The sequence below is a fragment of the Rhineura floridana genome, chromosome 17, assembly GCF_030035675.1.
Source record: "Rhineura floridana isolate rRhiFlo1 chromosome 17, rRhiFlo1.hap2, whole genome shotgun sequence".
In the NCBI taxonomy this organism is placed as follows: domain Eukaryota; kingdom Metazoa; phylum Chordata; class Lepidosauria; order Squamata; family Rhineuridae; genus Rhineura; species Rhineura floridana.
This window is the reverse complement of record NC_084496.1, coordinates 6,148,417-6,163,595: the sequence shown is the minus strand read 5'-3', so window position 1 is coordinate 6,163,595 and position 15,179 is coordinate 6,148,417. Positions and strand designations below refer to the sequence as shown.

The window sequence follows — 15,179 nt, the reverse complement described above, 5'->3', positions numbered from 1 at the left end:
GTTTCTGTTGTGAGGAGCACACTCTTCTTCCCCACAGGCTAGGAGTGCTGCCAAAGTGCCTCTGGTGCCAGAGCATTGAGGTTGGTCACAGAAAATGAGAGTAGAATTTCCCCCCCTTAAATATTAGACAGGCGTTGTCTCTGTTGTCTTTTCAGCACCTACTGAAGACCTTCCTCAATAAGCCTTTTAGGAGATGCCTTTGTCCCAGTGTGCATCTGTACTGGGACTGGTTTTAAGATGCAGGTGTTTTTAAGATGGTTTAAAGATGTTTTTCATGTTTTATCACTTGTTGTTTGCCACCCTGCGCTTCTTTTGTGAGGAAGGGCAGGATATAAATTTAATAAATAAAAATAAATAAAGCAAAGAGAGCCTTAGAGTTTTTACTCCTGACCAACATGTTTAATGTTGCTGCTTTTATAATATATTTTGTCCCAGTAGTTGAATCTCTTAAGATATTTGGTCCTCACATACATGAGATGTATTAGATTGCAGCAGCATTTAAAAACCAGTCAAGCAACTGACTTTCCCAGGAGGATCCCTCCGCCTGTGCAGCTCTGAGACGGGCTCCCGTCTTAGATGAAACTTTTTCAGCTTTTAATTCAGTCAGAAGGGTCTTTTCTGACTGGGGATAATTTCTTCCGGATAAGGAAGAAACGTGAGATTTCCCACATAGCTTTGTCGTGATAGTTGGAGTCTGGAATTGTCTGCGAAGGAAAGGCTTCCAGCTGCCCAGACGGAGCGAGGATTTCTATGCTAGCTCAGCTGAATAAGTGACCCGTTTTTTTTTCTTTAAAGAACAACGGACAAACAGGCAAGCATCCTCCTGTCTATGCTTATCTTTTTCTTATCTATACAGTTAAAGAGATTTGTCAAAGTAACAGCAATTTAGATAACCTAGGTGAGTTAAGACTTTCCTTCTTTACTCATGGAACTAAGGGGGAAGAAAATAAAAATAGCCTATCTTTCTTTTATTGCAAAAAGCTGATATGGAAAATAGCATTTTAAAGATTACAATGGATGAGGGATTTCTGATTGGAATCTTTTTGATTTATAAGGTTTTTGTGTAATATATGTATGGGACTATTTTTCCTGATCTACTTTTTTTTTTGATGAATCTGCTCATTCTCTCTGCTATTAGTTATTTGGACGCTGTGAACTAAAGCTGTTTTTGCACTTCTGGGCATATAAGAGATAAGGGCTGTCTAGCGTGTGACGTCAGTTGGTTGGAAAGATTAACTCCTTTGTAACTGGATAAAGAAATAAACTGCTCTTTGCTTGGGACATTGAAAATTGAAGGAGTTTTGTTCCTTTGGCTTTAAGAATGACAATTAAGAAGATCATGGATGTACAAGAAGGGACTTTATCTTTAGACATGTTTCAGAAAATAATGAATGAGATTAAGTCAATAAAACAAGAACTGAGAAATAATAGACAAGCATGGAAAATTGAATTTCACGAAATGAGACAGGAGCTGAAAGACATTCAGGATTCTATGAGAAAGGAGAATAAAGATAGATCTGGAAAACCAAAAAAAGACGAAAGAGAAATTAAAGGCAAGGTTCAAACTTTGGAGATTGGATTAAATATGGACATGAAAAAATTTGGATTTCCTGGCCATGACGGATCCTGGAGACAAATATTACAGTTTGGAACTCAGCGCTGTCCCTGAAGGAATTGAAGAGATTGGAGATAAGGATATTATCGGTTCAAAAAAATTCCTGGACTGGAAGGATTTGATGAAACTTGAAATGGAGAAAGTTAACAGAATTAATCCCTGTTTTGTGTCAATGGAAAAATCTTCAAGAGATGTACTAGTGTATCATGTGGAAAAGAGGAACAGAGACGCGGCTTTGCAGCAATACTTCAGTGATACGTTCGGATTTGATGGCAAGAAAATATCTGTGACGGAGGAAATTCCTATCAGACTTTTATTATATGACTATGACAGCAAGATTTTTGGATGCGTGGAGAAGGAAGATGGACCTAATACGGATAAAGACAGAAGAGCAATTTGAAATTACTGGACTTAGTAGACTTGATGAGTTGGATTAATTGATATGTTTATTTAGAAAAAAAAGAATTGATTGACATATATTTCAAGGATTGGAAACTTCTCTTTGACTTTTTGTGGAAGATTAAAATGATATGATGTTAATGAGATTTGTAACCAATTAAGATAACCGCTGGAGGAAGGTGATTTTATAATCTATTAAGAGATAGGTTTGTTATATATTATAGATTTATAGCTGAACTATGACAAATCGGAAGTCAATATTTTTATATTTTTTCTTCTTTTTTTTTGTATTAGTTATTGATTTGTGTTTTTTTTCTTTTTGTATTGTTTTGGTTTTGAAAATTTGAATAAAAATTAATTGAAAAAAAAAAAAACAGTCAAGCAACTGACCAACAAATAAAATCTAGCTATCTTGGTGGCAGTGAGCCTTAAAAAGGTCGTGGTTGAAGGATTAGAAATCAGGAAGCAAGTCCTAAAAAGTTTGTAAATTCTTTGGCTTGCCACCTCTTCCCCCACTTCATATTTTAAGTCCATGTATTAAGAATATAAAGGATTGTTTGCCTGTATTTCACACTGGATGTCACCAAAGCCAGATTAAATGGAATATGTAGTTTATGTAAAAACATAATTGAATGTGATATAGATAGTTTACATGCACTAAGAATATGAAAATCAGCTGCAGCTCTGATGATCCATTCAGCATGAGGGACCATCCTGGAAGTATACGCAGTGCTCAGTCCTAAGTAAGAATTTGTCATTACTTGCAAGGCCTGAATTTTAGTGATGGTATGATGAGGGTGCGCCATAGTAATTGCAGTTGTCCTTTGTTCTCTTTTCAGGTCCTGTCAATTAATGAGGAGGGACAAAAGAGATGCGAGGAAAACACCAATCTCTTTGGACGCCCCATTACGTTAGTATACACCCAGTCTTGCATGAGACCTCTTTCCTGTTGTTCCAAATGGGCTACATAGACCTTGGGGATAACCCTTTTAAAAACAATTTGATGTCCTCAACACGGCTGGTGTTGAGGATGCCTTTTAATCTAGAACATGTCACTTCCAAATGTTAAAGGATAGAGAAACTATATACATTTTTAATCGAAAAAGCAAAAGTGATTTTTTTTAAAAAAAAGTCATATTTTTAATCAGTGTGGCTTTATTCACACTGTTTACAATTTGGTGGGAATTTTATTTTACAGATGTTCTGTTCTGCGCAGCACTTGTGAAAACACTGTAAGCCTCATTCAGGAAAATTCTCTTTCTCCCTGTTGTGCACAGGGCCAGCCAGCTGTAGAGTGCCAATGCATAGCTTGAGAAACAGCTTGATGGATTTTTTTTCTCTTTCAGATCCTGGACCTGCCTTGTTGATCTTGAAGGGCTGAACATGCGCCACCTCTGGCGCCCTGGAGTAAAAGCGCTCCTTAGGATTATTGAGGTGGTCGAGGAAAACTACCCAGAGACCTTGGGAAGGCTTCTGATTGTGCGAGCACCCAGAGTGTTCCCTGTTCTGTGGACTCTGGTGAGTGACGGTGGTGAGCAGGCACTGCCTCTTTCCCTACACTGGAGGAGGATATCCTTGGTTGGGTTGCTCCTCCCACTCGCTTTAGCAGACAGGGCTACTCAAATCAGGTAACCAGTAAGCCCTGTCTGGGACAGCAACCTCCTCCAGTCTTTTGTCCTGCATATTCAAGGGTACAGGCTCAGGCACAGCTCCTTTTCAACTCCCCTGCCATTTTGCTAAGGTTATACACAGCGGTATTAGTCTGTCAGGGCCCACCAAGGAGCGAAAGCAACGAACTTAGGAGAGCATGTTTTGACAGATGGAAACATATAGTTGCTTAACTTCTTGACTCCCAGGTTCCTGTCCAGGTTGTAGCAACTTAGTTTCTTTCATGCAGAATTTATATTTTGATGGAAGATGTTAAACTGTAACTGTGAATCACTTTCACGGTGAGAATTACAGTAGAAATTATAGATACCATATCTTGTTTGGGAGAGTCCTTGGGTTCAAAAGTGCAAAGACTGCACCAGTGAAATTCTGGTACTGTTGTTTCTTTGTTTTATATTCTGCCCTTCCTCCAATACGAAGCACATCTTCCTTCAGTAAGAGGCTACCTTTTCTTTTCCCTTTCATTTGATTATAGGAAAGGTTTTGACTGCTAAGATGTTAAATAGTTTAGCCCAAACATGACCTTCTCACCCATTTCGTCTTATGGTCTCTAAGATCAACAGCGGGTACTCTTTTAACATCTGTGTACTAAGTCTGGATATCAAGCTTGTGTAGAGTTCTTCTCTAAGTCCACCCCCATTAGAAAATGTACTTCAGTTGGAGACTCACCAAAGACTTGTTCAGACTGGCTTTTGACGTCAAGGTTAAAACAGAAGGTTAACTTTAAAAAAAAATGTATTTCAGTGGGATTTGTGGGTTCTCCTTAGTTTATTATCCTACGCCCTGAATCTTTGGATCAGGGCAGATGATACAGATTAAATAGGAACAGATTTTACTCTCCATTTCAGGTTAGTCCCTTTATCAATGAGAACACTAGACAGAAGTTCCTCATTTACAGTGGAAACAATTATCAGGGACCTGGAGGGCTTGTGGATTATCTTGACAAAGATGTGATTCCCGACTTTCTTGGAGGAGAATGTATGGTAAGTTTGGTGACTGACTGTGGCACAAAATCCTTGTATGGTATCTTGCAAGAGACATGACATCCTTGTTAAATGCTTAATTATAGTAATGTTCAGTGTGCCGTTGTGATACAACTTCCTCTTAGTGCTGAACTCTGTACAAACATTGAGGCATAATCTCTACTCTTAGTTTTGGAATAAAGACTGGAGAAGCTTTAATAACTACATAAAAATATGGTGTGGTGGTTTGTGCTTGCGTTTTTATTAGTAATTGATTTACAGGATGACTTGGGTTGTTCCACAGTGCAAGGGCAGTAACTGGGCCCATAAATAAAAGTCAAAATATTTCTGTTGGAAGAAGACTTCATTTGACAAAAAGGTTTTCAGTATCCTGCAGAGATCCTGTGTTTTCTTTGTTTGCCAAATGTTTTCCATCTACTTAATGGAGGATCTGATCAGGTTTTGCCCCAAGCAGGGTTTGCTGCTTGGTGGGATTTCACTATTCATCCCCCACCCCCAGTCCCCACCTACTTTGGACACAACATCAAAACGTCATGATTTTGGGAAATGGCTTGTCTCCAACTTTGATCCAGAGGGACTCAATCTGTCCTCTTCCAGTAATAGAATCCAGGCTTGCATTGTGAAAAGGTGCTCTGATGTGTGAGTTAAAGCAGCTACTTTAGGATTTCTATAGAGAAAGCAGTAGCCAGTCAGTGTTGTGTGTTGTTTTCTTTTAAAAGCAATGACTCTTTTTTTGTCTTCCTATCAAACTGCTTAATAAATATATATTGGAGCTGTTGGAAGTATCCCTCTGCTGTAACACAAATTCTTTCCCATTGTGTTATCTTAACTGCTCAGCTGTGTTGTAATTCTTATAAGAGAAAGTGCATGGAAATCACAGGGTTAAGTTCAGCTGCAATGGTTAGTATACTTTCCCATTTTCAGGAATCCCTGTAGCTCTGCAGTGGGCCTGGCGCAGAACAGGGGAATAATCAGGCTTTGTGGCAGCTACTCCTGTGCAAATAGGATGCCTATTAGCTGATTTTCTGCAAGACAGGCGGGTGTTTGTGACTGATCCATCTCTCACACTCACACATTTTATACTATGCGTACAGAATAGCCTCTCCATGTTCTGCAGCACTCAGGACTTGCCAGAGCCCACATGTCCCTGCTGCCTTGTTCTCACTCTGCCCACTCACTCCTCCCATGTGCCATGCATACCTGTTTCACTTCACATTCACCCTTACAAATTAATGTTTGCATCTCTTCATGCAAACTGCAAAGCTGCATTGTTCCATTTTCTGTCATGTTCTCTCTTGAAGGGTAGCAGACAGACTGCAGAGTCTGGCTTGAATATGTAGCAAATGCTCCTGTGATTTTTGGCTGCCTGGCTGCTAGGTTGGACTGCTAAGTTTTCCATTGCTTGCATAAAGCCCTCTTACCTTCTTAGTATGGAGAAGACTTTTTTTTGTCAGCCACCCAGCCCTTAACTTTGTTGACATCTGGATGGAACATGTGCTAGTCTGGATAATAGACATTCTATAGCGTCTGTGTGAATGAATGAAGAAATAATGAATGAAGGTGCTTCCACAATTCATTGGTTGCTACATCCATTCTCCCTTGCTTTATTTTAGTTGAAAAGGGCTTTGGCAGAGAGGGTGGAGGATTGTTTCTGTTCTCTCTATTCTTGCTAAATGGCAGGAAGGTGAGGTCACACTGGGTGGCATAGCAGCAAGTAGTCTGTCAGTTGATGTTGCTTTAAAGTGTTGCTTTACATTTTGCGATGCCCTCTCCATCTTGTTTTCCCACACAGTGTAATGTGCCTGAAGGTGGCCTTGTCCCCAAATCACTCTATCAAATGGACGAAGAACCTGAAATCTCTGATCATATCCGTCTCTGGACAGAAACCATCTATCACTCTGCAAATATCTTCAAAGGTGCTCCCCATGAGGTAGGATGGAGCGGATCTTCTGGTCAGTAGAAGGACTGGAAGGAGACAGCAAAGTCTGAGTATGTGACAAATGCTCTGTGCTCTTCTAGTCAGGCAGTTATGGTTGAGATAGGATTTTGGAGATGCTATAAAGGAAAGAAGAGTTGCTTGGGTTCAAGAAGCATTTTCTTAAATTCCTGATACATCCCTTCATATGTTCCAAATACCTCATTCTTAAAGGAACAAAGGATTAAAACTAAACTCTTCCTACTCAAGGCTATCTTGAGCCTGTGTAAGAAGTGAGATTATTCCCAGTTTCCTTGGGGATCCCACTGATCAATTTGCAAGTACATTTCACAAGCCCTAAAGGCTAAAGGAGCAGAGGTAAGAGCCTCCACTTCAAGCACCACTATGTCGTTTCCTGTCAAATTGTCTTTTGTAATGTGGAGCTCTAAGGGTAGACGTCTGTTTCGGGGGGCTGGAGAAAGCCTTCCACCTCGCGTCTGCTTGTTGGTGGGCCTCTGAGCTGAGGATGATCAGGTCTTACATAACTCCCTGGTTCTATCCTAAAGCCACGGGTGGATTGCTGTGTTTTAGAACTACCCTGCTTGGGCACAAGCCCTACCAGCCAGCTGATATGCATCCTGGACTGGGGCTTCCCATGGAAGGACCATTGTCCACAAATAAACAGCTGGTCTGAGAGACTTGAAGTGAAGTCTTGCGCTTGGGCTCTGAACGGTCAGGAAGAAATGGGAATCATTTATGGGTTTCTTAGAGCCAGATTTTTCTGCACTAAGTTGATTTATTGGACAAAGCCAACATTGAATTGAACAGATGGATGGATGCTGTCATTTGTCTTCTCATCTAGATAGTTGTGGAGATCTTGGAAGGTGAATCAGTGATCACCTGGGACTTTGACATTCTGAAAGGAGATGTGGTGTTCAGCCTCTTCCATTCCAAGCGAGCACCTGAGATTAACCGGAAGGAGCCTACAATGTCAAATGCTTTGACTGCTGGAGATAATGTGCAGCTAATTGGCAAGAGCTGGATCCTGGGGGTGGACTATAGCCGTGTGGAGTCCCTGCTGGTCTGTCGGGAAGGCGAGAGCATCCAGGTCAGTTGGGTTAACCTGCCTAATATCTTATGCTAGGTCTGTTCACATCCATAGGAGCCTTGTAGGATTCCAGTAAGGCCCTAACCTGCGTGCATCAGTTTTACCTCACTTTTGCCCTTTTTGCAGTTTTGCTTTGGCTTTTGAAGATGGCTTTGAAGCAAGACCAACCAAACAAAAAAACGCTCTTTACATGCCCCTGGCTGGTTCTCTCACCAACTATCACTTTTCAGGGTTCACATGTGACTCGCTGGCCTGGCTTTTATATCCTTCAGTGGAAAATGCACAGCCCAACTGCTTGTGCTGGGACCAGTCTCTCTCGCGTTGATGATGTCTTGGCTACGCTCCAGGTTTCCAACTACAAGTGCAAGATCATGTATTACTATGAGGTGCTTGCATCCAAGGAGTTCAGGTAGGAGGAACATGGCTTGCTATATGAGGGCATCAATCAGTGCTTGCTGTGATTCTGGAAAGCCATCAGCAGGAGTCCTAGTAACTGCCTTGCCTCTTTCTTTGATCTCCCTCTCTGTCCTAAATCCAGCGTAATGGTAATATGACATTTTGCTCCATTTGTGAGATAATAAGCTTGTAATATACCTTCATGAGTCCTGATCATGTGGATGCATTCCCAAATTAATCCACAATTAGCACTTGATTATTTTTTATCCTGCTTTGGAGCATTGCTATCTAAACTCAGTCATCCAGGAAGTCAGAGCCCTGACTCCTTGAGATAGTTGCTACTGTCTTCCAGGAGCTCTAGTTAAGCAGATCTGGGTATTTGTAAACATGGGAGATGGTGATGTTAAAAGCCTTGCTACGAGTTTCCACTTCATCAGGTTATGTCAGGATTGTCACTTCACAGTATTTTCTTTCAAGGTGGAACTAGATTTTTGGCAGCCAATGAGGGATTCCCAATCCTTTTGGGAGGGTTTTCAGGGAAGAAGAGATGGGGGATCAGTGTGTGGCCCTTCCCTCACCCGCAAACTTTCTTCTGTAACTTTTCTCCCAGGCAGCATTTCTCTGGCCTGGCTCAGGCAAGGAAAAGTAGTAGAGAGGAAGGGGATTCAGAGAGAAAGCAGCGGGGGGGGGGGCGTGAGAGGTGAAGGCGCTCTCCTTCTTGTCTGCCACGTTGGCCTTACACATTCCCTTTCCTTTGTGCACTGGAGAATAAAAACAGGAGTAGGACTCCTATGTTTGCAGCTGAGCATCTAGTTCCGGCCTCCGGGTTTAGCACAATGGAGCCATAGCAAAGTCCTGACTGTAAGACTGTCTGTAGAAATGCTGTCTTTCAGCACACTCAAAACGTTACGACTGACTTGTCCAGAGTCTCCCTTGAGTTGGAGGGAGTGGGTTGTATCCAATGCTCGTTGTATCTAATGCTCTGAATAGACCCAATGAAGTTAATTGACCCAAGTTAGTTATGTCTATTGATTTCAGTGGGTCTCATCTGAGTAGGATGAGTATGGGATTCAACCCCATGTATTGCCAAGCAGCCCTGGGTGACTCTGCCCTGTGAGTAACTCTTGTTGATAATAAAAGCCATCTCTTCTGGAGACAGAAGGGCTTCCAAATGTTAATTATTTAAGGACACCTTAGAAGCTGGGCAGGTCCAACAGCAGAAGAAAACAAGGAGATGATAACACTAGGAGGTTGGAAACAAGTTGATTATGCCTTTTTAATGCACTTGGGTATAATTAAGTGCACAGTGTAACAAACACCCCCTTTCTTTCTATCCCAGGGGGTCCATGACAAGTCTGGAATCTTGCAACAGTGGATTTTCACAGCTCAGTGGAGCAACAACATCTTCCAACCAATCACAGAGCAGCTCTCTAATTTCTAGATAACATCATTTAGGAACGTCCTGAATGCTGGTCAATAAGCTGCTAATCTAAGATGCTTTCTTCAGGTCTGCCCCATAGAATGAGCCAAGGAGACCTGTGGCTGAATGATAGTGCCTAGGAATGGCCATCCAGGGGAGCACAAGGAACGGCAGTTTGGACACAAAGATGTTTCTGGAGAGCTGCTTGAAACCCTTGCTGTGTCAGGAATAGACCTGCAGCTTCTAAACCTTGAAGACTGGTTTTCCTGGATTATGTATTAACAAATCTGTGCATTAGATTGCATATCACTTTTGCATGAATTGTACATAATTCTTAGGGTTTACAGGGCTCATTCCAGTCAGCTTACCTCTACATTAATGTAGAGCTATCTGGTGTTGCCTTACCTATTAGGACCTGTAGAGCTGTCTTTTACATGTAGCAAAAACTAGTTTACTTTCTTGGGGCATCAACAGTGCCATTTATGTTTTCACAAGATGCAAAAGGTGCCTCGGTAGCAGGGATTAGATGCAAACTGCTAATATGTACATATGTAGATGGGATGGGGGGATGGGAACTGGATTACTTCAAGTAGGAAAGGTATCTCAGTGGTTAGATACCTAGATATTGCTAGCTAACGTGCTCTGGCATCCCTGAGAGACCACAAAAACATACACAAGTTTTTCCTGCAGTGGACTGAAATAGGTTCTTACTTAAAGGGGTAAGCGCTGATGCTTCCCCATCCCCTTTTTTCTCTCAGGTCTATGAGCAATAAATGAGTAGATCTCTGCCCCACTCCGCTCTCAGGGTAGGAAGTGAATTCCATTACAAAGGGCTAAGCAAAGCAATATTTAATTTCTACAGGCACAAAACTCTTCCACAGTGTTGAAAAAGCTATTACTTTTGAAAGCAGGCACTAATCCAAGTTGGGGTGGGCACTTTAAGTGTGTGTGTGTGTGTACATGAATGTATGAAATTTCCTATTTATTCAGACATGATTAAGGCTTAAATTAATAACTTATTTGTATCATTTTATAGGTACAACTCAAGTATTTATTATGGAATATGCCCTCTCTTTTGTGTGCTCAACTTTTAGGGCTAAAAGGGGGGTTTCTGATCATTTTCAGCTTTGTAAGGCTGTTTCACTGAAACCTAATGTTGTAACTGGATATTTTGGAGCACAAGACTGCATTATACAGAATTAACTGCACAGGTCCCCATATAATCTTTTGAATTTTAAACGGTTGTGGCCCATTGTAACTGGGAAACTGCTCTGGTGGATAAGGCCTTGAATGATTAAGGACCTTGACTTTGTAAGTTTTAGATATTCTGAAAAGATATCACTGGGGACTGCACAAACTTCAGGGTGGAGCGGGCATGGGTTCAAAGAGAATGATTTTTGTGAAGTTGCATACCCATGGAAGGAAAGGAGTGGTAAATGTTGGGATACTTCTGACTAAGCATGAGACACGAGTTCTCACTGACAAGGTTTATTTTTTACTTCCTGCTGCAGATAGGGGATAAGTAAGGAAACAAATCAGCTGAGATTCCAATGGCTTTTGATTGCTTGTGTGTCTGCTCAGAGGTGCACAGCAGCATTAGGGAGAGAGAAGGAAACCAACCAGGACCAGTCACTTCAGCAAAATGCGTCACATTATTGCTGTTTCTCTGTGCAGAGGGACTGCAGGGAATTAGTTGCCCAAGCTTGCCCTGAAAGCCTTGTTCCCAGCAGTCCCTTTGAGGAAATGGCTGTAATGTGTAAGGAATCTTTTTGATTGTTTTATACATTTAAAGTGCACCCCACCAAGAATCCTGGGAACTGTAGTTTAAGGGTGCTAAGAATAGTAGTTATGTGAGGGATAAACTACACTCACCAGGATTCTTTTTGTGTGTGTGGGGTGTGTGTGTGCTTTAAATGTATGGTATGTAGACAGCTATACCCCATTGCAGTTATACCCCACTAAGCAGAAAAACAGCCCGTGGAGAAAGGGTTAATCATGTGCACTCACATTAGTGTTCTTTAGGTCCCCTGCGTCTGCTTTATTCCATTTTCTTGTGTGTGTAACATCTACTCTTGCCCTTAAAGCAAATTCTAATCGTGATTGGAACAATGCTGAATAATGGGCAGTCTGAGATGGTTCCAATAGTGTTCATGTGCTACATTCTCTTTTTAAAGCAAAATATGGCTGCTTTCTCTGTCTCTGGGGCTGCATTGTGAATGACATATCTCAGAAATGTCATAGTAGAATGTGGAGGAAGACCAGAATAGCTTAGGTTTCCCATGAGAATGAAGAGGGTCCTATTTTTTAAGTAGCCTTACTGTGACATGGGTTGTGACCTGCCTTAACTAAGGTCAACACGCTTCTTAAAAATGAATAAATATTTGGGCATGTTTGCCCAAATGGGTCCCAGGAGATAGTTTGGGGGCACATAATGCAGCAACTTTGCAGAAATTAAGTGACTCAAGAAATTCTCATTTCTGTGTCTGGGGATTCAAATGGATAGGTTTTGCCTGGCAACTAGACTATTCTATTTGTGGGTTTAGTAGAAGGCTGAGGAGCTATTGCAAGCAGGTGTTTTTTCTGAATTCAAAGTGTCAGGGTAACCCTTACAAAGAACTGTACCAGAACTTGGGGTTATCTAATGAAGTTGATCAGTGGGAGGTTCAGAGCAATTGACTCATGGAATTCAGTGCTGCATAATGTAATGGCCACTACTTGGATCAGGGGTTTCCAAACTGTGGTCCATGAGCTCCATTCAGGGGGTCTGTGGTGTGTCTGTAAAAATACAGTTAAAAATCTTACAGCCTCTAGCGCAGTGCATTACAATTGCTACAACAGGCATAAAAATTATTGGTCCACCAAGACCCTCAGCAATTTTCAAGTGGTTGGTGGGGGGGGATTTTGGGAACCACTGACTTTAAACTTTAAAATGAGATTAGATACATTCATGGAGGGTACATATATGAATAGCTATATGAAGAAAGGTGGGTAAATTGAAATAATGATAATCTCCAGATTCAGAGGTGGTTTGCCATTGAATGCCAGTTAGAGAGCAACAGCAGGAGAAGGCAGTTGCCTTCAAGGCCTTGTGGATCTACTGAGGCATCTGGTTGGCCACTGTGGAAAACAGGAAAAGATGGTCCTTTGGTGTGATCCAGCAGGGATTTTATGTTTTTCTTATTAGTCTTAGAACAGGGCTATACGATATCAAAATAGCTGAATTATGCTGGAGGAATCTTAAATTATCTATATTGGGCAAATTTGCAAGAACTTAAATTAACATGCAGATTTATGGCTATGATAACCTTTTTCGCCATTCAACGTTTGTTGGCAAAAAGCTAGGAGCGAATGGGAGGAGATATGAAAGGGAAGCCATGAGGGAGTAGTGATCATGGGAAGGGATGGTGTGGATACTACTTTTTCTTTCTGACTACCAGAAGTTCTGACCCAATTCCCCTTCCACACCTCACCTTTAGAAGATGCTGCATCCACATTTTCCAACTTTAGTCTGCAAACACAAGAACTATGACCTTAGGATTTTGTAAGTACCAGCTATTGAGAATCTAGATTCTGTGGTGGACAGCAGTTTTCAAGTTTGCATGGAATGAAGCCTTTTTAAGATCACCAGCCAGAGTTGAATTTGGTTATTAAATATTTGGTTTCTTCCATTGTTTTGAGACCTGAGTGTCATGGCTTGTTGGGGGGAGTGGGGGGATGTGTTGGTGAAATGGGATAGAGTGCTATTGTTTCAAACTTGCTTCCTTTTTGCGCTTTGCTACTCAAAAGCATAGGAATGGCACAAAGAATTGCATCATTTGACTCTGGTTTCCTGAAGAGTTAGTAGTTTGGGTTCGTGGAGGTGTGTGAGAGGCTAGAAGCGTACTAATACACTGATCAGTAGCTAGTTCTTGAGCCAATTTGAAGAAAGGACTGAGGATCCTATCCTGTCTTAAAAGGTTTTGCCACCTCATAGACATAGCCTCCATTCTCCTTCACATACCCAAAGAAGCACACTTTGTTTTGCTGAGGGGCCAGAAGTAGCCCTTGCTTGGGATGGGGACAGCTTCAGTCTATGGGCCACCAGGTGCTGATCCCTATCTTAGTATGTTGAACTGAAGTGCCATAGTCATAGCCAATGTCTTTGATGCTATTCAGCTAGATTCCTCCTCTTTTCACGTAGTTGTGCCAGTTGTTTAAACCACTATACTGTGACCTTTTTAGTGCAAAAATAATATTAATATAGATAATAACTAATTCTGCATGGCCTGTGGCAAAGGTTATCTTAAGGGCATTTTACAGAGTACCGTAATAGATTTGCGAAAGCTGCTAAAACTATCCCCCCAAAGGGTAACTATCAGTATCAGCAGGGGCTAAACTGGTTCCAGTGTGACGACAAATCACTTTAGTGGCACTTAAAAGTCTGAGCTGGTTACACGGGAATTCTGAAAGTGCAAGGCTAATATAATGGTTGCTGCTGTTGTTTACAACAGAGATTTATTCCTGTCAGCACAAAACAAAAAGGTTTTCAGATTGCTATTTGTATACATGTTGGTGATCAACAAATGTGATACAAATGTTATGGCAGTGACTCTGTCAGAAGCTGGGTATTACTGATAGATTTCTGTTCTCCATTTTGCTGTAACTTCAAATGGAAAAATAAACTGGAGAGGAGTTGGTTTTAAGCTAAAGCATTGGGGAAAGTGAGATGTCTCCATCGCGGTTGCTCCTAGGCCTTAACAGCCTGACACAGATGTAGCTGTATGGTAAGGAGAGCAGGACTTTCCCATGGGTTTGCACATTCTCTCCTCTCTCCCTTACACAACCCTGCCTTCCATTTTCAGCATTAGCTGTGGTGTAATGGAGGGGGTGGGCAGACTTCAGGTTTGCAAGATCTACTTTTTTTTATGAGAACCCCGAAGTCCACTCATCAGAGCCAGGTGCAAAATAGTGGAGTCAGTTACCTACTTTATTCCAGGGCACATATACTATATATACAAGGAATCACCAACCCCGGCCCCTATGGGTGCCACTGTGCCTGTCAGTGCCTACTATGGTGTCTGCAAAAGGTATCAGTAAATATGCCTGCCCCATGTTGCATTCCTCTTTCTTTTTCTGCTCTTTTAAGTGTAACAAACATTTTATGTTATGCCACACACCTCACAGCAGCCACTTTATGTCTGGCACCAATAGCACTTTCTCAGAATTCTAAATGTGCCCACAGGCCCCAAAAGATTGGTGACACCTGGTATTGGTGGAGGCTGGTCCTTTTAACCTCTCCAGTTTGGGCTTACATTTAGGTTTTAACTTATTTTTAACATGTGAGAGTTTCTTTCAAGAAAGAGTCAGATTATTTTGTAGGACCCCAATGTGCCTCCAAATGCTGACTGGCCAGTGACTACCCTACATGATTTGGGTTAGAGCTTCTTTTTAAAAAGAACAAGTTCATGGACGTTGCCTGACTTCTCTTCCCCTCTCTACCTGCCAGAAACTTGATATGGTGATTTATTTCAAATTTCATGGGAAAGATGATCTACAGTAGTTAAAATGTGAAGACTAAAGTGACACCATATCAATAACCACTGGAAATCTATGTGCATAATGTTTTCTCTAAAATTTTGCATCAGATATTTACTTTGTACAGCTCCTCCTTACATGGTGCAATTTCCTCATAGGAA

At 41.5% G+C, this 15,179-nt stretch overlaps 1 protein-coding gene across 1 annotated transcript in view; it reads left to right on the top strand.

Moving 5' to 3' along the window:
* SEC14L5 (SEC14 like lipid binding 5) overlaps positions 1–14,170 on the top strand; it is a 49,793-nt gene extending 35,623 nt beyond the window's left edge. Inside the window, exons 11-17 of the mRNA XM_061599898.1 lie at positions 2,854–2,924; positions 3,361–3,532; positions 4,531–4,665; positions 6,458–6,595; positions 7,443–7,688; positions 7,919–8,097; positions 9,424–14,170. Coding sequence (XP_061455882.1) covers positions 2,854–2,924; positions 3,361–3,532; positions 4,531–4,665; positions 6,458–6,595; positions 7,443–7,688; positions 7,919–8,097; positions 9,424–9,529 — 1,047 coding nt within the window. The 3' untranslated portion in view covers positions 9,530–14,170. The remainder of the gene's footprint in view (positions 1–2,853; positions 2,925–3,360; positions 3,533–4,530; positions 4,666–6,457; positions 6,596–7,442; positions 7,689–7,918; positions 8,098–9,423) is intronic.
* The last annotated feature ends 1,009 nt before the right edge of the window (positions 14,171–15,179 follow it).